Source organism: Monodon monoceros, unplaced genomic scaffold (assembly GCF_005190385.1).
Source record: "Monodon monoceros isolate NGI ecotype Baffin Bay Population unplaced genomic scaffold, NGI_Narwhal_1 Super_Scaffold_16, whole genome shotgun sequence".
NCBI lineage: Eukaryota > Metazoa > Chordata > Mammalia > Artiodactyla > Monodontidae > Monodon > Monodon monoceros.
Genome location: NW_021703772.1, coordinates 63,691,430 through 63,718,145, shown reverse-complemented (window position 1 = coordinate 63,718,145; position 26,716 = coordinate 63,691,430). Strand labels below are relative to the sequence as shown.

The window sequence follows — 26,716 nt, the reverse complement described above, 5'->3', positions numbered from 1 at the left end:
TAATCCCATGTGTCCCACGTTCCCGACTGAAGTCTCAGAGGCACAGAGACAGCCCTTAGCGGCAGCCCTCCCTTCCCCACAGAAACGTCACATAATGAACATGCTCTGTGCCCTGCTGGCTCAAGGAGTGTCCTGTAACACGTGTCCAGGTCATCGGGCCATGAGTTTTTCGCTTCATTCCTAACTCTACAACATCCTCAACTGTGTTTTCCCTTAGTATCTCATCCTGTGTTTAATTTATACCGCCTTATCATACTTCATGTATCTAGTATGCTGCCTCAAACGCTTTTGAAATTAAGAAGTCTAAACAGATACTTATGCAAAGCTTTCAGAACAAAGAGAAACAAAAAAGAGCCTGGAGACATAAGAATTAGGAAAAAGTTAAAGTCTAGTTTCTGTTGTCCTGAAGACAATGCGGATTCACAAAGCACTAAAAGGAAGGAGATTTAAATGGATCCTGAATTCAAAATATTAAACTATACTTAACCAAATTAGCATATTTTAATACCTTAGCTAAATCTTAAATAAATTCTTCTGTATCTGATATTGGTGGCAAAATACCCTACTGAGCCTTGGTTGAGAAGTCACACCCACCCACGTTCCAACATCACGTGCAGTTAAATCTGAGGAGGTGCTACTTCTAACTTTATTCTAAAGTACTTGTTCTCAACCTTGGCTGCACAGTGGAATCGCCTCGGGAGCTTTAAAAAATACCAATGCCTGGATCTCAGCCCCAGAGACACTGATGTAAAATTGGTTTACGACACAGCCTGGGAATGATTCTACCGTGTAGCGAAGGCTGAGAAGCGCTGCTTTCCAGCTAAGCACTGAGATGCATTAATTCTTTCAATGAAATGCTGAGAGAAACATCTACCTCCCAAGCACATTTCCACACTGCAACTTAATCTAAAAAGGAAAAATAAATATATGACCCACAAATACTATCAAATAAAACGTATATTTCCAAATGCAAGAGATAACCAAATACATCTTTAAAATGTATGCAACACCCTCCAAGCATCTAAAGAATTCCTTAAATGATATGAGGGTAACCGCGTTAATTGAAAACACTTTTCAGAAAGTCGTCGTCAGGCTTGCACTTCCATAACATCAGCATCATTATGAAGGGTAACCTCATCAACATTCATAAGTAACCCAATACTGTAAGTAGCTGAATTTTTTTTTAAGAAAAAGAAAAAAAAAACCCATAAACTTCAATGATTTCAAATGTCAGCCAAGAATTGGAAGGAAAAGATGACAAAGCTCTCCTAAGAGCACTGTATTTTTTGGACTGTCATTTTCAATCATGAAAAATGTCATTGTGAGGGTTTTTTAATTACAAAAAATTAAATGCCACATATGCAGCAAACTTCTGCCTCTTTTAAAGTAAGAGTACCAATAGGAAAAAACCTACTCAAGGAAGAGTTAAGTCAAATATTCTGACCTGTACTATTTATGAGTAAATCAACCAATGTCCCTCACCAGTTAGTTTTATAATTATATTCATATGATTTGGTATCTGTCTATCCAAGTACAGTCCAGTTGAAGACAGGATTAGAAATGGCGGAAGTCTAGATGTTTTGAAGACAGGGAAACACTTGTAAGAAATTAGGAAAAGGGAAACAAATTTTGTGATAGCCTTAATCAGTGTTTGTGGAGAAGTATTTAAAACTAGAGAGAGCAGTTGTAAAAGGTAAAGTATCAGGGGAGCTGGAGGTAGGTCTGGAAAATCCCTTGAAATCAGCAGAGAAATCACAATGGGTAAACATCTACTTCCGACAGAACAGAATGCCCATCCCAGGGCCTACCTGCTTGGTTATGAACGATGGTCATTCTGCAAAAACCGTTCCCCAAAAAACTAAAGAATTTTGCTTGGAAATGAAAAAGTCACCGCCATAGTTATTTTTCACCAAGAGAAAATAACTCTTTCCAAGGAGAGGAAAGAAAGCAAAGAGTAAAGGAGTGATGTGCAAAGTTCAATGGGGAAGAACCATTTTCTTTCACAGTTGACTGAAAAAGTTCTTCAGCAAACAGTAACAAGGATGCCTTATGGGTTCTGAAAGGTTTTAAGCTGGCCATCAGGAATCTGAATCAGACTCAGCTATCAACAACTGCTATCTGATCATTTAACTGTCCATGACTGGGTATACTGGGAAAAATAAAGTCGAAGACCGTTAAAAACAGAAACACGAAGCATCTTTCTTGCCAGCCAATTAATGCTGATAGAAACCTCCAGGCCAGTTTTCAGCACTGCTGCTATTTTTGCCTTCATCACCAAAGGATGAGAGTGCGAGGTGAAACGTGTCTTTCTTTTTCGCGGCCTCCCGTGCCCCACGCCTGGGTATGATCTGCAGTCTGGGGTTCTGCCAGGGAACAGAGGCAGAAACCCCGCTGAACACTCTCCAGCCTTCTCCCTGTTTCCGAGTCCTTCTTTTTCAGAGTCAGCTTAATTAATTGTGGAAATATAATCAAACCAAAATAAGAAAGACAATAACATAGGAAAGAACAGAACCATCTGTCTCAACCCAAGCAATAACATTTTCCAGAAGTTTATGAGGATGGCGAAAGTGAAGTATAAAAAAAAAAAAAAAAGATGTAACTGAAGTTGTATTCAATCTGGGAATGTTTTCCCCGTTTTCTCCTACTCTGAAAATGAGTATGTACTGGGTCTCTCTGTTACCGAGCACATATAAGTCCAGAAACCTGAGGGACCTTGAAATGTTAATTTCTGTTTACATTTTGAAAAAAAAAAAAAAGAGATGTTAAACATTTTAGCAAGCCATTTCTAACAAATGTATAAGAATACTTAAAAGTAAATTCAATTAGGATATTTAATTATTATCTGGATCTGCTATGATATTAACTTTTAAATTTAACGTTCCAAATAGAAAATTATTTTTCTCCAGCCAAATTATACATATTCCTAAGCTAATGTAACTTTAGAGCTATAAAAATAAGTTACTTTTGCATATGTGATATTCTCTAATTTCTTAAAAATGGTACGTCCTGGGCTTCCCTGGTGGCGCAGTGGTTGAGAGTCCGCCTGCCGATGCAGGGGACACGGGTTCATGCTCCGGTCCGGGAAGATCCCACATGCCACGGAGCGGCTGGGCCTGTAAGCCATGGCCGCTAAGCCTGCGCGTCCGGGGCCTGTGCTCCGCAACGGGAGAGGCCACAACAGTAAGAGGCCCGCGTACCGCAAAAAACAAAAACAAAACAAAACAAAATGGTACGTCCTCAAATTATCCAAAAGTTTCTCATTTCTAATTCTGCCCTCAATTGGACTATACTTGGGTAAGCACAAACATCAAATCATATGAAAATAATTACAAAGCCAAGCGGCAAGGGACAAATGACACTATAAAATGTAATATTTGAGACTGAAATGCTCAAAATAGTACTACACTCAGTGAAGTACGCTTATATTTTAACGCTATACCCTTGGAACAAAAGATTCTACAAGAAATAGCCAAATGCAATTTATTACCACATATCACAAGGGATGTGCTGGGATATGAATAATTAATTTACTAATTAGAAAGTTCTTTAGTTCAAAAAGAATGGAAAGTACTTTCACTGACACAACAGAGAAAACACATACATTATAGCTTCCAGCTTTTTTAAGCTGATGTCCTCAAACTGGTATAAATTTTTTTCTATAATAAACAAGATTTGCAAAAGTATTAACATAATTACAGAGATTGGGTTAAAATGCACCAGAAGAAATTTTCTTCTTCATTTTTTAAAATCTCAATTAAAAGGGAAAAAATGCCTTCTGACTAGAGGAACTGCTTAGAGGTCCCCAAATACTATAATTTAATTTTAAAAGGAAGAGAGAAGCCTGTGTCAGATAATAGGAGATAACTACTCTCTCAAATGACCATTGGGCAAAGTCAATATCTAGAGCTTTATTCTCCAAAATAACCTACAAATCATAGCTAATTCATTCCTCTAAAGAAATGGAAGGAAAGTATGGAAGGAGTGAGGGGGAAAAGGTAAAGGGTCAGGGGTAGAGAAAGGGGGGTACAGAGGGAACTGCAGATCAAGAGAAAAGCAAAATAATTAATAAAATAGGGACTTCCCTAGGGGCGCAGTGGTTAAGAATCCACCTGCCAATGCAGGTGACACAGGTTCGGGCCCTGGGCTGGGAAGATCCCACATGCTGCGGAGCAACTAAGCCCATGTGCCACAACTACTGATCCTGCACTCTAGAGCCTGTGAGCTACAACTACGGAGCCCACGTGTCACAGCTACTGAAGCCCACGTGCCTAGAGTCTGTGCTCCACAACAAGAAAAGCCACTGCAATCAGAAGCCCGCGCGGGCGGCGGGAGGAGAAAGAAAGAAATTTATTAAAAAATAAATATATAAATAAAATAGCACTATAGCAGAAAGCAAAATGAGAGCAGGGCTTCGTTCTGAGCAATGTAAGCACGATTTACTTACAAATACTGTCAGTGAGAGCAAAATATCTTTATAAGATGATACAGGAAGAGAAGGGCAAATGCTAGAGTTGTTCTATTTCAAGACTGAGAAATCTTTTCATTATGTACATAGGAGAAACAGATGGCCCTCTGTGTACCCAAATCTACGAATTTATGGTGAATTTTTATCGTTACACCACAACACTGGAGTGACTTGACACTATCCTGAATTATAAAGCATCCTGAATTATAAAGCATAATTTGCTAGTAATTAGTGTTTCTATTTAAATGATTTTAAAAGGGGATTTCATTAAAAGAATTAATTTTTAAATACACAGAATCATAGAACTTTTGGTGGTGAAAATAAATTTTTGCCTTCGAGTATACTTCCTTATTGAACAAATGAGGAGACTGTGCACCAGAAGTGAAAGTGATTCATCCCAAGTCCAGGACCCAAGTGGAGAATGCAGGCCCTCTGACCCAGGAAGCAATCTTCCCTCTACCACAAATTTCAGCATTCATCACTGGTGCATAGGTGTTTTTTAAGAAATAAGCACTTTGTCCAATCCCAGGGCCATGATTTTTCCTACACCTAAAGCGCTCCTGCCCCTAAGAATTAAACTGTAAGATTTGATGGCACTGATGTATATTAAAGAATGAGGAAATGGTACTGAGTTTTCTGTGACTCAGTACCAAGGACAGACTAAAAATATGAGAATTCTAGTCTAGAGAAAAAAAATTGAGAAGGATATGATTAAAATCTAAAAATCATAAAGTCAAGTAAGATGATGACCCAAAATGTTCAACAATCCCTGGGCAGAACTAAAGGAGAGTGTGCCCTGAAGGCTGAAAAAAGTGGGATTTAGGATAAATAAAAGGAAGGACTGTGTCACATTTATGGAATTCACTGTCACCTGGTTTAACAGAGACTGAAAAAGATAGATGACTTCAGAAAAGTCATCTATCCATGGAATAAACTCTCCACCCACGTAATAAATTTTAATGGAAGCCAAGTGTGCCCTCGAGTAGCATCCCTAACCTTTGAGGTTGACCACAAACCGGAGAACCAAGGCCTTTCAAGAAACCTCGAGGCCATCTTCAACAGGAATATACTAGTCTGCGTGACGGTGGGTCAGACCCACTTAGCAAGCCTTAAGTTCCTACTGGAAAGCAAGAACTTCCTCAATGGAGTACACATTAGAGAATCTATCAATCTGCTAACCCATTTCTAGACAAATAAAGAGGAAATCTGCAGAAAGATATTCCTAGCTCACACATCTCAACCAACCCAATACCAAAATGAAGAGACTCACTGGCCAGTCCCTGGGCTCCACAACAAAAAAGACCCCTCTTTGTTTTCCCACCATCTAGCTCAGTGCCTACCATCTAGCAGGGTTTTAATAACTATGGAGTGAACAAATTCTGCTCTACAACTATATCTCCCAGAGGGTGTTAAGCTAATTATAATTAGTCATTTTTAACACTGTGGGATTAACAAAATATGGGGTTACCAACAAACATGGGATTAACAACTCTCAGAAATTATCAAAGAACCTAGGTTGGGATGGTTAAGAATATAGAACAGACCAGTAAAACCCCTTGGCTCCTGGAAAATTAACCACCAAGATCATCAAACCTAGCAAGGTTAGGATGTATAAGCCAAAGTCAAAAACACATAAGAAAATTCAAAAGAATGCATAGAAAAATAATTAGTTTAGACTGAGTAGGTTAAATGCTACTCATGTGATGCCAAGGAAGACATTTACTCTAGGGTGTTCTAATCTAATTGTTAAAATGAAATGAATTTTTAGTGAGTGTATACCTTTGTCCTCTCATGTATATACCCCAAACTCATCCTTTGTATGGGCCTAAGCACAATGGAGAAACTCAAGTATTTACCAAATAAATTAGTATCTCTGAGGATATTACAGTACTTATTTCAACAGCATACATTTTATTTAAATTACCAATTGTTTAGCACCAGTGATCTCACTGAACATTTCTTTTCCTCCCTTCATTCTCAGAGAAGATGACACCGTGATTATTACTTTGCTTCAGAAATCATGATACTTCAATTAAAAAATAAATTTAAAAAGATGAAAAGAAATCATGACCACTCGAATCTTCTTCAGTCAAACCTCGAACAAACCCTATGACCATGGAAAACTCGGACAGCCTCCATCACATAAAGACGCAGAGTCCAGGGCCAGTTTTCCAAAACTGTTCTCTGCCATCATACCCAACCTCCATGGGTAAATCCCACCTATGGGAGGCAGGGCGGCGGGGTAGGGACAGGGCAGACAGTAGGGGTGGGAGGTGAGAGTTTCAACAGGGGAGGCAGCTGTTCCTGTAGCCAGCAAATAGTTGATAACTGTGACTTCTAGAACATAACACTCCCACAAGATAAGGATTCCAGCGGCCATTGTTTCTTATAAGGACAATGGTTTCCAGTCAACACAGGGCACAGTCTGTGAAATGACGCAAGGCGCTGACCTGTGTATAATACACACACACACAGAATTAAAGGATTATTAGGATACCGGATGTCCAAACACTGCCAAAACGTGAACCCACCGAGATAATAAAAGCGCGAGCAGCAGCAGGATTAGAAATCGAAAAGGATTATAGCAACTTTGCGCCACACAATCGTGTGCCGATAGCTGGGCTACAAAGGCCTGACAACTTTAGGCAGCCTATACTGTAAATTCCATTTCTTTTTGTTTGCAAAGGACCTGGGAGTTTTGTGTCCTAAAGAACCAGAGCCATTCTCCCCATCCCTAGAAATAGCAAGACATCGAAAGGTCAAAGGTTCGAAATTAAGGAAAGATCAGGGCAACAAATCAATACATCTTTTAAAATGAAAAACAGATAATCATGCACATACACTATACTCCATTAACACAACATGGGCATTGCTGGGACGGGGGTGCAGGGGGGAAGAACGAAAGAAATAAATTAACTGCTAGTAAGCAAACTTGTAAATCTTAAGACCTCAGATTAATGGAGCCAAGCACAAAGCCATAAAAGCACCAGTCCTCACACTGACAGCTCTGGCTAAATTACGAGTAACTCCAAATGACACAGCTACGGTTCCTGGTGCCAGGGTAATAGAGAAAATGGCCCGGAATGACAGTCTCTCCCTCATGCCTCCACTAGGACCCTTACACAGCTATCATCGCTGGCAGCCGACTGCTGGTAAGAAGTCAGCAAGGGGAAAACACGGAAGCTTTGGGCAACTGACAGCTTGGTAGGAACCAGAGACCAAAGCATCAGCCCAGCAGGCTGCTTTCAGAGCTGTCAGATACAAGTACACACAAGCCTTACACATATTGTGTATAAATATTCTGCTGGTGGTAAAAAGATGGCTGTGAGACCTCCAGCAGAACACCACGATCAAATACAACTGTCATGGGCAAAGTTGTCATGGCCAAGAGTGCTATTTCCAAATAGGGCATAAGTATAAATGTATACTCCAAGGTTTTTTAAAAATTAATGTGTACTTTGTATAGCCACAGAACTTGAGGACTCCTAATGGGATCTTAGAGATCTTGGGATTCAGCTCTTTTTAAAGCGTGCAGAGCCGTTAGGTAACTTGACGAAAATTGAAAAACAAGTTAGTGGCAAAAGCAGGACACAGCTCTCTCCACAGTTTGTTTAAAGCTTTTTCCACTCCGGAAAGTCATCTTGAAAACTGGTCCGATGACAAAGGCACAATTTTATTGGTCACCGTGATAACAAGCAACAGAAGTATGCAGTAATAATTTCAGTAAGAGCAAAGCACAGCTGAAATTTCGAAAAGAGTAAAAGCCTTAAATGTATGCAAAAAAAAAAAAAGTTTTTTTTTTTTTTTTTTTTTTTGGAAATTAACATTAAGTTGTGGAAGCCCTTCCTTTAATCTGAGTTTTAGCCGGCAATCTGTTGCTTCAATCCCAGTGAAAACTATGCCTTGTGTAGTCTAATTTGAAATGTAAGACCAAATAGATCTGGAAAAGTACAGCTTTATCCTAGTACTTAATTTATACTATAGCTGTGTACTGTAATTATGCCTGAAGTAAAAGCTATATTCTGAGTAAAGACAAAAAAGCTCTTGTTAATGACATTCCATTCCCCCAATGTAGGCTTTAACAAAAGGCTTCTTCATTTGGAGCCAACTGTCATTACACTTTGTAGCGTGTATGGAGCTATTGGACTAATATTTGTCCTGGGATTAGTGTTGGGATAACCAATCAGTTAACTCCTCCACTGCAGTATTCTATTATCCTCAAATAAATGACCAAAAGGAAAAAAAGAAAATTGGCAGGCGGATCGACAACTATATTTATGAGATTAAACTCTCAAACCCTTCACAGTTTGCTGGGCAACTAATAACCATTTGCCAAGCTCTTCATTTAATAATGAGTCAGCTAAGCCTAAAGCAAATGTTCCTTCAACCAACCAATGGTACTACAGTCATATCCACACCGACAAGCTCCGGTTATTTATGTAATGTACTTTATTTAGAAGAAGTACAAGTTGCCCTGTACAAAAAATAAACTCCTGTCATTAGCCAATAAGAATGCAAGCTACCCAGCAGTATTTTGAATAACTGAAATTTATAGGAGATTTTGTAATTTATGAAAGCCAAAATGACCAGCAAATTGTTTAGGGAGTAAGTCCTAGTTGCATCAGGATTCAAGACTGAGGACCAGAAGCTCACCATCTAACTCTGCACTCAGTATCACATTACCTTAGGTCATCTGAGTCTCTGCACTCAGTATCACATGACCTTAGGTCATCTGAGTCTGTTCCCTCATTTCATAAAAAAGAGTGTTAACACTGAGGCCCTCCCCACCTGGGGATTATGAGGACTGAGCAAAATTCTGTTTGTCAAAGCAAAGTAAGCTGTATATTACACAACACAATCATAAGGAGAAAAAAGCCATGTGGGCTGCTTTCCAAGAAATAAGTGTGTCCGAACAGGAGAAAACACCAAGTCGCCTCTGCTCTCTGCTCTCCTGCTTCTCCGGCCCATCTCTATGTATCCATGAGTTAAGAAAAGCAACGAGCAGTATCCCCTTCACTTTTACTTACTAATAGTTCATCCATGCTGGTCTGGCATTTTTCCAAGTTGATCCGCTTTATTGCTACACGTTCTTGCCTGGGTTTACATAGAGCAGCCTGCACCACAGCTGTAGCGCCACTGCCTGAAACGAAATAAAAACATCAGTTATCAAGTGGCACACTGTCTGGTTACTATCTGTGACCCCCTTCACAAATTAATATCTATTTTTTTTAAGTTTCTACTCAAAGTATTCAAAACATTATCATTTGACATCTTTTTAAAGAGTTTCTTAAGTCCGAAAGTAATTCTATGAAGGAGAAAAAGGAAAAACTGCATGTTTCTAGAGAATACAAAGACAGTACCTGCACTTCAGAGGCTTAACAATCCAGGAAGGTGACCCACATCAAAAGAGCCCATTGCATATGGGAACATATGTATACGTATAGCTGATTCACTTTGTTATAAAGCAGAAACTAACACACCATTGTAAAGCAATTATACCCCAATAAAGGTGTTAAAAACAAAAAGAGCCCATTGAAATACAGGGTGTTCACTGCTGCCCAGAACAAAGGCTGAGAAAGTGATGGGTCTCATGTCACAAGAATAAGAGGGGGCTTCCCTGGTGGAGCAGTGGTTAAGAATCCGCCTGCCAATGGAGGGGACACGGGTTCAAGCCCTGGTCCGCGAAGATCCCACATGCCGCGGAGCAACTAAGCCCGTGCGCCACAACCACTGAGCCTGCGCTCTGGAACCCTCAAGCCACAACTACTGAAGCCTGCGCACCTAGAGCCCGTGCTCCGCAACAGAAACCACTGCAATGAGAAGCCCGCTCACCGCAACTAGAGCAAGCCCGAGCACAGCAACGAAGACCCAATGCTGCCAAAAATAATTAATTAATTAAATTTTTAAAAACAGAATAAGAGACATAAGCATCTAAGCACACCCCTGTGTGGACGCCATTACCATCGTCTCATGCTGATGCCTTCCCATTTCAGTGCCTTTACAGTATCTCAAGCTCTTCTCCCCCTTCAGCCCAAACCAAACTACTCCAGCCTGAGCTACTTCAGGGCTTCCATGAGATGCTGTGACAACTTATCTACTCTGAGCACTCTGTGAGCTTATTTCTTCCAATTTTGCTCTACAATTAGAAGAACAGGAATCAACCTGAGTATTCTCATGCTGAAAGTAGGACTTTTCAAGGATACCAAGCAAAATGATGCAAATGTGTAATTACAAAAGCTCTCAGCATTCATATGCATTTCCCATTTCTAAGGTTTCATGATCATTAGCTAATGCACTCAAATTCCTAAGAGACAGAGTCATGTCATCATCCATATTTTATAAGAGCAAACTGTAGACGTGTAATGATTTGTGGCAGAGAACAAAGAGCTCCTAATCGGATTTGAATTCCGTAGGGGCAAAAAGACCTCCCGGTTAAGGCATCTCAATTCTGCAAAGAATACCAAAAATCTCATTCTCATCACATAAATCCTCTCCCTGCAAGACTGCCAAGGAGAGAAACAGCCTGTACTCGGGACTGTGCAAAAGGGGGCAGATGTGACCGTCCACTTTTCTCCTTCAAGTTTTTCTTTGGGTACTCTTTCCCAAATGAGTCACCGAATCTCGTCCAAAGGGCAGGAGGGAGGATCTTTTGTCAATAAGGAGGGGAGACCAGTTTTAGATTTCCTGACACACGTGAGAGAAACGCACGACACTTCTTGTGCAAATGAAGGCTTTCCCACCCCGAAGAAGTGCCCGAATGGGTGTGTTTAAGCACTGAAGTTCTGCCCTGTGGCAACATCATCAGCTCTGGCCCCCTGATCTATGACCCGAGCAGGTCACCCTAATGCTCCAAAGACAGGTCTCCAGGTTCACGGCTTCCGTTCCAGGAAGTCCCACCTGTGTTCACTGGGGAAGAAACTCCACAGATACTGACCACCCACTATATAGTCGGCATTTTCCTCGCATAATTCTTGTTACAAGCCTGTGCAGTTTTTGTTATTAACCTCATTTTATATGTGAGAACACTGGGACTCGGAAAACTTGCCCACACAGTTAACAAGTACCTGAGCCAGGATCTGAGTCAGGTCTGCAGGACTCTAACGTCCATGGTTTTTTCCTACCTCCCACAAGTCAGAAGCGCACCTCTCCCTTTCCTTCCTTCTTTTGCCCTTCCTAGGAAAACATTTTCTGCCCTATATGGTTGAAGAAAAGAGGAACAACCTAGAGAACCTCACTCTCTCTAGAGCTCGGTGCAAGGAGCAAACGCCACTGTCACAGATCGTTTAAAAGGGGCTGCCTGTCCCTAACCTCACTGCTTCTCCATCAGCTGTTACTCCAAGTCCCACTGGATCAACCTCACCGGCCCTGCAGATCGCAGCATGTTGGGCTCAATCCAGAATGCTCCAGATACCAGGGCCAAACACTACAAAGAGCCCTGCTGATAGCAGAGTGTATTTTCCAGTCAAGGTCTCCAGAACAAGAGACCATCACTGAAGGGAGCCACAGAGAAAGTGATAAGTAGCAAGTTAGCGCTGGGCCTGGTACCCAGCAGAGAAATCAACAAAAGTCTTTAACAAGCTGCTGATGGGAAGCTCAGCCCTACCTGTTGTAAATCGCCCCCCAACCCCACCCCTCCATCCTCCATCCACATCCCAGAACATTCTCACATTGGGAAAACTGCAAAACAGGAAAGAAGAAAACAAATTCCCAGAAACGGTAAAATAAGTGTACATAATACGGGACTACCACGCCCAGTCAGTTAAGCCCTTGACTATAAAAGCCTTCTGGTTTCCACAGACAAACGCAAGAATACGGACACTAGAAGAATTCTAAAAAGGGGAAGGGATGTTGAGTTGGCTTTTGCACAGCAAAGGAGACCACTGACAAAATGAAAAGACAGGGACTTCCCTGGTGGCTCAGTGGTTAAGAACTCGCCTCCCAATGCAGGGGACGCAGCTTCGATCCCTGGTCAGAGAGCTACATCGCACATGCATGCCACAACTAAGAGTTCACATGCTGCAACTAAGACCTGGCACAACCAAAATCAATCAATCAATTAATTAAAAAATTAAAAATGGCAGAAGGGGAGAGACAGCACGTGCAAAAGAGGGCCTCTGAGTGTGGAGCTCCGGAGTTTGGAGCCATATGGCTGACAGAGTCTTGGTGCTCCAGCCGGGTGTCAGTCAGGCCTGAGACTTTGAGGTAGGAGAGCCGAGTTCAGGACACTGGTCCACCAGAGACCTCCCAGACCCATGTAATATCAAACGGCAAAAGCTCTCCCAGAGATCTCAATCTCAACGCTAAGACCCAACTCCACTCAACGGCCAGCAAGCTACACTGCTAGACACCCTATGTCAAACAACTAGCAAGACAGGAACACGAACCCACCCATTAGCAGAGAGGCTGCCTAAAATCATAATAAGTTCACAGACACCCCAAAACACACCACCAGATGTGGTCCTGCCCACAGGAAGGACAAGATCCAGCCTCATCCACCAGAACACAGCACCAGTCCCCTCCACCAGGAAGCCTACACAACCCACTGAACCAACCTTGCCCACTTGGGGAAGACACCAAAAACAACGGGAACTACGAACCTGCAGCCTGCAACAAGGAGACCCCAAACACAGTAAGATAATCAAAATGAGAAGACAGAGAAACACACAGCAGATGAAGCAGCAAGGTAAAAACCCACCAGACCTAACAAATGAAGAGGAAATAGGCAGTCTACCTGAAAAAGAATTCAGAATAATGATAGTAAAGATGATCCAAAATCTTGGAAACAGGGCTTCCCTGGTGGCGCAGTGGTTGAGAGTCCGCCTGCCGAGGCAGGGGACACGGGTTCGTGTCCCGGTCCGGGAAGATCCCATATGCTGCGGAGCAGCAGGGCCCGTCAGCCATGGCCACTGAGCCTGCTCGTCCGGAGCCTGTGCTCCGCAACGGGACAGGCCACAACAGTGAGAGGCCCGCGGACCACAAAAAAAAAAAAAAATCTTGGAAACAGAAAGGAGAAAATACAAGAAACGTTTAACAAGAACCTAGAAAACTAAAGAGCAAACAACCAATGATGAACAACACAATAAATGAAATTAAAAATTCTCTAGAAGGAATCAATAGCAGAAAAACTGAGGCAAAAGAACGGATAGGTGACCTGGAAGATAAAATAGTGGAAATAACTACTGCAGAGCAGAATAAAGAAAAAGCAATGAAAGGAATGCAGGACAGTCTCAGAGACCTCTGGGACAACATTAAACCCACCAACATTCGAATTATGGGGGGGGGGGGGTCCCAGAAGAAGAAGAGAGAAAGAATGGGACTGAGAAAATATTTGAAGAGATTACAGTTGAAAACTTCCCTAATATGGGAAAGGAAATAGTCAGTCAAGTCCAGGAAGCACAGAGAGTCCATACAGGATAAATCCAATGAAAAACATGCCAAACCACATATTAATCAAATTATCAAAAATTAAATACAAAGAAAAATATTAAAACCAGTAAGGAAAAAAACAACAAATAACATACAAGGGAATTCCCATGAGGTTAACAGCTGATCTTTCAGCAGACACTCTGCAAGCCAGAAGGGAGTGGCTGGATACATTTAAAGTGATGAAAGAGAAAAACCTACAACCAAGGTTACTCCACCCAGCAAGGATCTCATTCAGATTCAACGGAGAAGTTAAAACCTTTACAGACAAGCAAAAGCTAAGAGAATTCAGCACCACCAAACCAGCTTTAAAACAAATGCTAAAGGAACTTCTCTAGGCAGGAAACACAAGAGAAGCAAAAGACTTACAATAACAAACTCAAAACAATTAAGAAAATGGTAATAGGAACACAAATATGGAAAACTACCTTAAATGAAAATGGACTAGATGCTCCAACCAAAAGACATAGATTGGCTGAATGCATACAAAAACAAGACCCATATATATGCTGCCTACAAGAGACCCACTTCAGACCTAGGGACACACAGAGACTGAAAGTGAGGGTATGGAAAAAGATATTCCATGCAAATGGATATCAAAAGAAAGCTGGAGTAGCAATACTCATATCAGATAAAACAGACTTTAATATAAAGAATGTTACAGGGCTTCCCTGGTGGCGCAGTGGTTGAGAGTCCGCCTGCCGATGCAGGGGACAAGGGGTCGTGCCCCGGTCCGGGAAGATCCCACCTGCCGCAGAGCGGCTGGGCCCGTGAGCCATGGCCGCTGAGCCTGCGCGTCTGGAGCCTGTGCTCCGCAATGGGAGAGGCCACAACAGTGAGAGGCCCGCGTACTGCAAAAAAAAAAAAAAAAAAAAAATCTACAAACAATAAATGCTGGAGAGGGTGTGGAGAAAAGGGAGCCCTCTTGCACTGCTGGTTGGAATGTAAATTGATACAGCCACTATGGAGAACAGTATGGAGGCTCCTTAAGAAACTAAAAATAGCACTACCATATGACCCAGCAATCCCACTACTGGGCATATACCCTGAGAAAACCGTATTTCAGAAAGAGTCATGTACCACAATGTTCACTGCAGCACTATTTACAATAGCCAGGACATGGAAGCAACCTAAGTGTCCATCGACAGATGAATGGATAAAGAAGATGTGGCACATATATACAATGGAATATTACTCAGCCATGAAAAGAAACAAAATTGAGTTATTCATAGTGAGGTGGATGGACCTAGAGACTGTCATACAGAGTGAAGTAAGTCAGAAAGAGAGAAACAAATACCGTATGCTAACACACATATGGAATCTAAAAAAAATTTTTTAAAAAAGGTTCTGAAGAACCTAGGGGCAGGACAGGAATAAAGACACAGACATAGAGAATGGACCTGAGGACACGGGGAGGGGGACGGGTAAGCTGGGACGAAGTGAGAGAGTGGCAATGAACGTACATACACTACCAAATGTAAAATAGATAGCTAGTGGGAAGCAGCTACATAGCACAGGGAGATCAGCTAGGTGTTTTGTATCCACCTAGAGGGGTGGGATAGGGAGGGTGGGAGGGAGACGCAAGAGGGAGGAGATATGGGGATATATGTATATGTATAGCTGATTCACTTTGTTATACAGCAGAAACTAACCCACCATTGTAAAGCAATTATACTCCAATAAAAATGTTAAAAAAAGTAAAATGAAAAGACAACCTACTGAATGGGAGAAACTATTTGCAAATGATATGTCTAATAAGAGATTAATATCTAAAACATGTAAAGAGCTCATACAACTCAACTTGAAAAAACAAACTGATTTAAAAATGTGCAGAAGAACTGAATAGTCATTTTTCCAAAGAGGACATGCAGGTGGTCAACAGGCACATGAAAAGATGCACAACATCGCCAATCATCAAGGAAATGCAAATCAAAACCACAATGAGATAACACCTCATACCTGTCAGAATGGTTATCATCAAAAAGAGCACAAATAACATATGTTGGTGAGGATGTGGAGAAAAGAGAACCCATTTACACTGCTGGTGGGAATATAAATTGGTGTAGCCACTGTGGAAAATAATATGGAGGTTTGTCAAAAAACTAAAAATAGAACTACCATATGACCCAGTAATTCCACTCCTGGTTATACATCCAAAAACAACAAACACACTAATATGAAAAGATGCAGGCACCCCAATGTTCATAGCAGCATTATTTGCAACTGCCGAGATACGGAAGCAACCTAAGTGTCCATCAACAGATGAATGGATAAAGAGGATATGATACATACATACATACATACACACACACACACACACAGGAATATTAGTCATAAATAAGAATGAAGTTTTGCCATTTGCAGCTAGCAACGTGGATGGACTTGGAGAACCTTATGCTAAGTGAAATAAATCAGAGAAAGACGAATACTGTATGATATCACTTACATGTGGAATCTCAAAACAGCTAGTAAATATATCACAAAAGAAGCAGACTCACAGTTAGAGAGAACAAGCTAGTGGTTACCAGTAGGGAGAGGAGGAGGGACAATAAAGGGGTGGAGGAGTGGGAGATACAATCTATCAGGTATAAGATAGGCTCAAGGGCTTCCCTGGTGGCTCAGTGGTTTAGAGTCCGCCTGCCGATGCAGGGGACACGGGTTCGTGCCCCGGTCCGGGAAGATCCCACGCGCCGCGGAGCGGCTGGGCCCATGAGCCATGGCCGCTGAGCCTGCGCATCCGGAACCTGTGCTCCGCAGCGGGAGAGGCCACAACAGTGAGAGGCCTGCGTACCGCAAAAAAAAAAAAAAAAAGATAGGCTCAAGGATGTACTGTACAACATGGGGAATATAGCCAATAATTTGTAGCAGCTTTAAGTAGAAAGTAATCTTTAAAAATTGTAGAAAAACTTTTTTTAATTTAAAAAATAATAATATATTTTTTTAATTTTTTTAATTTAAAAGGGGGAGGGAGTGTTGGGGAAAGTCTTTTATTAGAGCCATACACCTAGAGGATTGTTACTGCTTTATAACTACAGCTGACTAAAGAACAACTGGCAGCTTCTCATCTCTAGAAAGAATAAATATGAAAGCTTTAGGACCTGAGGTGACTGTCACAGCATGAATGGATTTAACCACCCATTGGACAATTTGGAACATTCTATTTTGAATCCAAAGATTTCCTTCAACTGTTAAGAGAGATCAAGAACAACTTTAGAGGTGCAGGGAGCCTTAAAGACCATCAAGTCTAGCCCCTCACCATGTGGCTGAGGACAGGAAGGGAAGGGAGGCCAGCTCTCATCAGAAGGCAGATCACCCAGCACCCTGACATGGACTTCCCAGCCTCCAAAACAGGGAGAAATAAATTTCTGTTGTTGAAGGCACCCATTCTTAAGGTATTTTATTATGGCAGCCCAAGCTGACTAATACAAAAAGCTTTCCTTGTCTGTTCTGAAGTCCCTCTCCCACGATCGCCTATGCTAAATTATGCCATATAAGTTAGAAGTTCTCAAAAACCTCCTAATTAATTCCAACAGCAATAAGAGACAAAATACAACTGAAGGGCCTCTGAAAGGCCTCTGTAATTCTCAAGTCGTAGATTAGTAAGACCCTTGAGAAGAAGGTTAGACAGGGATTCTATCCAACCCTGATACTGATTCCCTCTGTGACACTGGCCCTATTTCTACCTATACCTCCGTTTCCTTAATGGGCATAATAAAATCTACCTGCAAGGCTTAATAACAATGAGTTTCACATCCCTGGAAAACATCGACTCAATAAATGTTAGGCTCTATCTCTGGGACTCATTTCTCCATCTGTAACATGAAGGAGATGGACTATATCTGTAGTTTGTACTCGGGAAAAGAGTGAGGGCAAAGTAGCTCCAGGTCAGGACTAAGTTTCATTTTGCTCACCAGGAAGATTCAGTTGGTTTAAAAGGGGGGGAACAGGTGGGCTAAACTGGAAAACCAGAAGACTAAATGATTTCTAAGGTCTGATACAGCATGATGAGTTTAAGAGTCTAAGATATAAGAGAATAACCCAGAGAATTCAGGAACAGCTATGAATTAATAATATCCTATAGCTACATTTCTCGCTGAAAATGTACTTTGATATCTAGCCAAACAAAATGATTTTAAGAAGTCTTTGTTCATCCAGATTGCATGAGTTCATATCCTAGCCCTGCTACATACTAACCGCTTGTCCTTGGACAACCTTCTTAACATCTCCATGCCTCAGTTTCTTCCCTTGTAAGATGTCAATAATAGCACCGAGTTCACAGGGCAGCTGTGAAGATCAAATGAGTTAATACATGGAAAGCCCTTGGAACCGTGCCTAGCACACAGGAAGTACTAATTAAATCTCAGCTAGAATTACTCCTCAGGGAAATCCCTCCAGGTCAGCTGGTGTCCTGTCAATTTGTCATGTTAACACCACATAGTATTTCATGGTGTTGATGTACCACAATTTATTCAGCCCTTCTTTTATTGATGAGTACTGTTTTTATGTCCAGTTCCCCCCACATTACAACCAGTGTAACAATAAATATCTGGAACTCTTAAAATATGTATTAGTCGACAAGAACTTTCATGTTAAAGTTAGGACAATTGGTCGATTGTTCAGTAACCCCTTCCCATAAATGTCAGGATTTAAAAAGCAAAAAGGTAAACAGGAAAGGTATTACATTAGCCTGTGACAGGAATAGTGGCCAGGGGAAGCAAATTCTGTCATCATACGTTACTTAAATGAAGAGCACCAAGCCGAAACTTTAACAAGAATTTGTGCATCTCTTAGCACCTGAGAAAGCTCCTTAATTATGCATAGCTGTCCCTTTTTAGTGAATAGAGTCCAGAGCTGTATCAGGCTTTCTTTTTAGAGGTGCTGGCTGCTGGTATGCAGTAAACAAAACAGATGACTTTGGTCCAGCTGATTTCTTCCAATTCTCTCTTTACCCAACTTGCTCGAGGTGCCCTATTTATGTCATGTGTCCAACCTCATAGCTCATGAGGCCAATCAGGTCCCATGAGGACCACAAGCTGGCCAGGGCGTGAATGGACACACACGTGAGCTCCACGGGGACACAGCTGCCACTCTGCCTCAGTCCACTGGCGCCATGTGACATCACTGACCTACCGGGGCAAGATTCTGATTCTCGCAGAAAAGCTGAAAATCCAGAATTTTGTGTGACAGCTCCAAAATTAAGGTTAGCAATTTATGTTTAAAAACATAAAAATATGGTAAGTCACATAAAAGCTTGCCATATGGGCTTCCCTGGTGGCGCAGTGGTTAAGAATCTGCCTGCCAATGCAGGGGACACGGGTTCGAGCCCTGGTCCGGGAAGATCCCACATGCCGTGGAGCAACTAAGCCCGTGTGCCACAACTACTAAGCCTGAGCTCTGGAGCCCGTGAGCCACAACTACTGAAGCCCGTGTGCCTACAGCCCGTGCTCTGCAACAAGAGAAGCCACTGCAATGAGAAGCCTGTGTACCGCAACGAAGATCCAATGCAGCCAAAAATAAATAAATAAAACAAAGAAATTTTAAAAATATATTTAAAAAAAAAAAAGAAAAAGAAGCTCGCCACAGGCCGTATTTGCCTCCCTGGGTGACTGCTAGTTGGCTTCAAATGTGTACCCTTCCTTACCTGAAGGTACAAATTTAAAATTATCTATTCGATTATACATACGAAGCTGTCATTCTTCTAGATCAAAAATGGTCACATTTCCTATGCTTCAACATAATATGCCAATATACTCAGGACATGGGCCCACACTCATTTACAGCAGGTCACCACATGGCCATCCACCGCATCCTGCTACTTCATACAAAGAGAAAGCCATCAGAGCTATTCGGTCGTTTGGTGCATTCTATGTGGAAAGAACACGGGCACAGTAAACTCTCAAGTCAAACACAAAGAACAGAAACAGTGAGACAGGTGTTATGTGCAATTTTCTGGACAGATTCTTTTACAAAACAGATGCTACTGCTGGCCTGTCAGGATACACCAGGCCGGGCACAGCAAGGCCACATTTCTCACGGCAGCTACAAACAGGTGACCCTCGTAAGCAACCTGGCTTGTGTAACAGCCAAGCTGGTTGAGTTATGTCCTTCTGCCTCGGTCAAAAGAACCAGAGAGCAGAGCCTCCTTCTGGGGTTGTTGGAGCAGATTTAGAGCTTACTATAAAAAATCATAAAGACCAGGGTGAACTACAGAAATGGTCACTCAGTGAATGAACTTGTATTTCACCACTGACCTGGATAAACTACCTTCCCTGGGAAAGCCTGGCTTGTTAAAACCTTTAGAGGTCACAGACCTCACGAAAGAAAAGCAAGGCTTGTGTGTAACTCAGCAAGAGCCATCTGATAATACCACAGAAAAACAAAATGTCACCCGGGGCTCTGATCGTAAGGGAGATACAGGGAAACTGGTGTGTGGAATCAAACTGGAATGAATGTCATATGCTCACCTTGGACCTCAAGCTACACCTAAAGCAACAATTAAATATGTTTTAAAAATTTTAAACACAGCTCTATACTACCCTTACTAAACTCAGAAAGTGGACTGGGATTATCTAACACAAAGAAAATTATTATTAAGGGATACAGGTAAAGTCTAGGTACCTGGTTAAAGAAGAGTGGTATGTATGGGATAAGAAGCTGTTAAGGATCAGACTCTAACTTCCGTCTAACTCAATGTGATTGATACTGTGATTTACTCCTAGACATTTTTGGTTTCCTTAATAATACACAGTAGATAAAAGAGTCACTCTGTAAATACGATTACTTGCCAGTTTAAAAAACATTTCACAATTACAGTCGTCCCCTTTTTTGTGGTTTCGCTTTCCGTGATTTTAGTTACCCAAGGTCAACCGTGATCGAAAAACATTACATGGAAAATTCCAGAAATAAACAATTTGCAAGGTTTAAATTTTGTGCCATTCTGAGTAGGGTGATGAAATCCCACTCCACCCCATCCTGGACGTGAATCGTCCCTTTGTCCAGCGTATCCCACTTGTAAGTCACCTAGTAGCCATCTAAGGTTATCAGATCAACTGTCAAGGTATCGCAGTGCTTGCGATCAGGTAAAGCCTGATCATAGGTAGGTATGTACAGGAAAAAAAAAACATAGTATATGTAGGGTTCAGTACTATCTGCTCTTTCAGGCATCTACTGGGGGTCTTAAAACACGTCCCCCATGGATAAGGGGGACAGCTGTAGTCTGAAGAGCACTCACTTCAAGGTTAGATCCCTTAAAGCTGAAACAACAGTTATTCTAAGATTCGAGTTCTAACGCTGACACTAATTCTAATGCTGACCAACAGAAAAGTTGGAGTGAAACATATGATCTCTCTGTCCGTGAATGTGTATTTATTGTTTAAGAAAAAGATATCCTATTTGGGTGGGGTGGGGGGCTTTGACAACACAGTCCCAGGGATTAGCTATGAATCACTTGAGATGCTGCCTTCTTTAACAGCCCCAGGCAGAGTTAGTCACTTCCTCTCTGCCCCTAAGGACTCAGTCCAGTCTCATGCCAGCACTTAACATGCTCATCGAGTTGGTCTCCACAGCCTTATGACTCTAGAACCAACCCTTCCACTGAGGCCCCTGCCTGGAACGCAGGAGGTCCTCAATAACTGTTTGCTAAGTGGATGAAACTCCCATCAACCTCTCCCTGGGTTGACAAGGTAAACAAGGGAGGTGTAGCTGTGCTCAAAGCTGGGTCAATACAGAGGAGTCTCAGCCCAATAGGCTATATAAACTGGAGGCAAGGAGGCAGAGCACTTTTACTCAGTATGCTCATTGTGTGTGTTTGTAAGTAGGTAGCTGTTGGTAGACATGGCAGTTAACATCGAGGAACAAGCCTTGCAAGGCCATCTGCCTGAAGGCACTTATGGTTTGTAGAACATCCCTTTCAATTCTGGTGTCGTCAAGTGTCACGGGAAAGCTCAGACTGAAGAGCAATGTTCCACCAGAATGGGTTGGGACCCTCAGTTTTGAAAAAGTGAATCCCCTGGCCACTGCTCAGCATGCAGGAGTCATGCAAAATGAGGCAGGCTAAAATAAAGTAGGGTCTTCGATGATTCCACTTGATGACAAAGAGGTGACATAAAACACCTGGTAATGTGGAGATGTGACAGACAGGAGCCGATGACAATCCTCCAAATCCATCTTAGGAAACACTGCATCAGGCCCTGGACTGCAGGAGGGACACATCCCTACAGAGCAAACTGGATTTTTATACTCAGTAAAGGTCACTTTGAAGTCCTCACCCCCTGTAAACTCAAAACCCCATGATCTGGCAAGACTGAAAAACTTCCTGTTCTGCTCTGAGGGGGTAGCAACTCCTCCCAGCAAAACCCACTCATTTTACTGATTAAATCAACCAAATAGAAGCCAACATTCCACAAAGGAATGTCCATTGCTATTCACACAGATAAACAGATACACCCACTGGCAAAGGCCAAAAGACGCTGAGTGCCCTGGTTCTCATACGGTATTTTAACATGGTATGGGGATGGTCTCCAGCTCCTTCCTGCTCCAACCTTAAGCCACCGGGAAGTGGGAAGGGCTCTAAATGCAAAAGGAAAAGCCAGTATCTACACATCGAGGTCGGTCCCACTTACCCATCTCAGCCACATGCACGTTGTCTTTGTAGGAATAAGAAAAAGGCATCCCCCTCGCTGGACGGCAAGGCCTGCCAAGTGGACAACACACGACTGGGCAGAAAACTCCTTTCTCCCAGCTGACTGCATCAGAGCTTGCTGCGCTGAGCAAGGGTTGGGTGTTCAGCCTCCAGGGACCAGTGTACAACTTTGGGGGCCCCTGGTCTAAGCTTAGCACATCCGTAGCCCCAAGCCTGTTTAAGAAAAATAAGTCAAGTCTGTTTCTAAGCCCCAAGACAACCACCTCAGATCTAAGAAACAGTCCCCATGAGAAGCCCTGGGTTTGGGCAGATTTTTCTCAAAGCCTGCGAGACAAGAGTAATTAATAGCTGAACTCATCTCAGAAACACCTAAGATTGTTTAAAAAGCAGATTCCTTGTTTTGTTTATGATGAACTGATTTTTTTTTATTGAAGTACAGTTGATTTACGTTTCAGGTGTACAGCCAAGTGATTCAGTTATATAGATGTATTCTTTTTCAAATTCTTTTCCATTACAGGTTATTAAAAGATACTGAATACAGTTCCCTGTGCTATATGGTAGGTCCTTGTTGTTTATCTATTTTCTGTATAGTGTGTAACTGTTTAAAAAGCAGATTCTTGAGCCCATATCCAACCTACTGAATCAGAATTGTTGCAAATAGAGGCCTGGAATCTGCATCTTTAACACGCTTCTCCAGCGATTTCCCTATGTCCTTAAATTTGAGAACCACAGATCCTGAGTGTCGGCTTCTCTGCCCCCTCCCCAGCCAGGGCACCAGGCCTTGTGAAAATTTATCAGCCGGGGGTCAGTCAGGAAAACCAGTTACACGAAGTCTTGTAACAGATATTACTTAGTATAAAGAACTGTTCCACAGGCGTTAGAGAAATGAAAAGACGAGTGACACAGAGTAGCTGCAGGAAGCAGCTATGTCCCCTAGAGCCGGGGGAATCAAAGAGGGGGCTTGGGGTTATGAGAATTTGACAGCTTAGAGGAGGAGACCCACAGAGCTGGGACCCAGATGTCCGAGGAGCGGGGGCTAACACCTCGGGAGCTCCAAGGAGGGCCTCTCAGTGAGGGTCCACATGGGGCTGGGAGGCCGTCTGATGGCATCTCCGAGGGATGTCAAGAGGCTGGTTCCAGGATGCAGAAAGAAGCTGCAGACCGGAACCAACTGCTGCTAGAGAGTGAAAGACCCTTTCTGGAAGGAAGCTGATAAGAACCGTAAGCAAGCAGGATGAAGCATGTCCTTTCTCCCTCCTCCAGCCTCCCAGAATCCCTCAGCACCCCCCTATTAGCAGAGCTTCACAAGGAACAGCAGGCAAAGGAGGAACGTGGTTTGCCGAGTACCAGCCCAATATACAAGCCGAGTCTAGAAAGGTCTGTCTAGCGCTTAGAGACAATCACTTAATAAGGAGCCAAAGGAGTTTGATGTGCATCGGCTCCAATAGGAGGATGGGGCCTATTCCAAGCTCCCCCTAACAAAGGCCAGGCTTTCTCTCTTTTTTTTTATTTAATTCTCATCTCACTCCATTTTCAAACACAATTTCTATCATAGCCCTTTTTAGCATCTAACACTCCCCAAATGTTCACTCTGTACTTCCAGGCCTAGCCCACTCGACTTCCTCCTGGTCGTGTAGTAATGACGAGCGGGAACCTGGGGCCAGACAGCCCCAGCAGCCATGAGACCTTGGGCAAGTTGCTCAGGCATTTGTGCCTCAGTTTCCTCAATTACAAAAAGGGAATGGCAACAGTATCCACCTCCACCTCACAGGATAGCTGTAAATATTAAATGAGATGATACAGGCAAATGTAATAATATAAAGGAACATGCCTGGCACTTAAGTGTTTAATTATGTTCTGACTGTGAATATTATCAACACTATGATTATCCCAGACACCCGGATGGAAACTAGAACTAGACCTACTACAAGCTTCAGAAAAACGCCCTCCCTGAGATCACCTCTGCTCCCCCAGAGCCTCAGCTTCCGCCAGCTTCTTCGCTACTCCACCCCATTAAACCCTACTCCTGGTAGCCAGCACTGACAACCAACTCTTACACCACAATGACTGGGTGTACAGAAAATTATGCAGGGAAATGATTCATTGTTCCAGATCCACTTCTCTGATAATTAAATATCCTTGGCTACCAGATCCATGAAGAAGCAAGGAACTAAAAAACTTCTCCTAGCTCAAGGACAGAAGGAAAAAAGTCCATCCCGCTAATGCCGCCCACCCCTCCCTATGTCTCCATCTGATCTGACTTCACTCATGATCAAACTCCTGCTTATCTGGTCTCCCTGGCAACCTGAGGTTCTCCCCCAAACTACACCATCCAAGAGGAAGTACAGGCAACCCTACAGGGGAAAGGGCTTTCCCTACCTCTCTCTTGCCTCACTCTCACCCAGCAGCAGGGGAATGATGCCGCAGGCAGTCTGAAACGACAGAAGAAAAGAAGAGGCACAGGGGAAGCAGTGTCCTGGTAACCCCATCAGGCCTGAGATCACGGCAGTATGAGCAGAAGGAGGAAGAAGTGCCCCGCGAAGGGCCCCAACGGGAGCAGCAGCAAGCTGTCAGCCCCTGCCTCCGCCAGCCCTACCTCGTGGGTCTTCCTGCAGGATCCCACATTGCCATCGGTGGATCCTGGCAGGAATTCAGAACTCTCCCTCCCATGGTCTTAAAGCTGGCGGCCAAAGTGTTAGGACCATACAGGAACTGGAAGATGTGCAGATAGCATAAGCTATCTGGGTATCCTGTGAAAATGTAGATGCTCATTAGTAAGTCTGGGGTGGGGCCTGAGATTCTGTTTCTGCAGGCTCCCCCGTGACACGTATGATGTAGCTGATCCATGGGCCCCTCTTTGAATTGCTAAAGCACAGGGGATATAGCTTCCCCAAATCACCCCCAAAGGTTCCTGGTACTTACCTCCTAACAAGGGAGTAGAAAGTTTAGAAACTGCCTGACCCACCTCCCAGTCCCCTATGGCTGACTGGGGAGGGAGGTATGAGGCATGGGAAAGCAGATGACTGGGGAGTCAGGGATAAAGGGACCAGCTTGATATATCCAGAGAGAACTCTAATTCAAAAAGACACATGCACCCCAATGTTCACTGCAGCACTATTTACAACAGCCAAGACATGGAAGCAACCTAAATGTCCAGCGACAGATGAATGGATAAAGAAGACGTGGTACATATATACATGATGAAATATTACTCGGCCATGAAAAAGAATGAAATAAGGTCATCTGCAGCAACGCGGATGGACCTAGAGATTATCATACTGAATGAAGTAAATCAGACAAGAGACAAATATCATATGATATTGCTTATATGTGGAACCTAAAACAAACAAAGATACAAATGAACTTACTTACAAAACAGAAACAGACCCAGAGACATAGCAAACAAACTTATGGTTACCAAAGGGGAAGTAGGGGGTGAGGGCACTGGGATAAATTAGGGGTTTGGGATTAATATATATACACTACTATATGTAAAACAGATAATCAATCAACAAGGACCTACTGTGTAGCACAGGGAACTATGCTCAATATTCTAATAACCTATAAGGGAAAAGAATCTGAAAAAGAATATATATACACACACACACATATATACATATATATATACAAACATACATATACATATATAACTGAATCACTGTGCTATACACCTGAAAATAACACAACATTGTAAATCAACTATACTTCAATTAAAAAGAAAACCAAAAAAACAGAGGGACCAGCCTGGGGAATGGGCTCTCGGCCTGTAAGACACCAGAAGGAGCAAATCCCCTTCTCCAAGGAACCACACTTAGGAATTTCATGCGTATTTAGCTCTTCGGAAATGAAGATTCAACACTCCTCCCCTTAACATGTAAGTTTATTACTTTTCAGGTATATTTTCAGAAATTCACCACAAATGAAAGATGAGGACGATTCTCCTTCCCTGCCTCAGTAAACAAAGTGTCATTAAACTTAGAATTATTTCCAGCAAATATGGTTGAAATGAAGTCGGGCTTCAGTTACCTGGAAATTTATTAATCCAGAAAACATGATTCCTCAAATATTACGATCAACTAAGGATACTCATCTGCTAATGCTTTTATTCAATATATATCAGGCCCCTGGTCCCATTCACATGAAACAATTAGTCTTTACACGAGCAACATGATGTCTAAATTCAACGT

At 42.5% G+C, this 26,716-nt stretch overlaps 1 protein-coding gene across 2 annotated transcripts in view; it reads right to left on the bottom strand.

Moving 5' to 3' along the window:
• STK39 (serine/threonine kinase 39) overlaps positions 1-26,716 on the bottom strand; it is a 307,207-nt gene that overhangs the window by 232,176 nt on the left and 48,315 nt on the right. For both annotated transcript variants that reach the window (XM_029224873.1, XM_029224874.1), the window contains exon 2: positions 9,493-9,605. In XM_029224873.1, the coding sequence (XP_029080706.1) occupies positions 9,493-9,605 (113 nt within the window). The remainder of the gene's footprint in view (positions 1-9,492; positions 9,606-26,716) is intronic.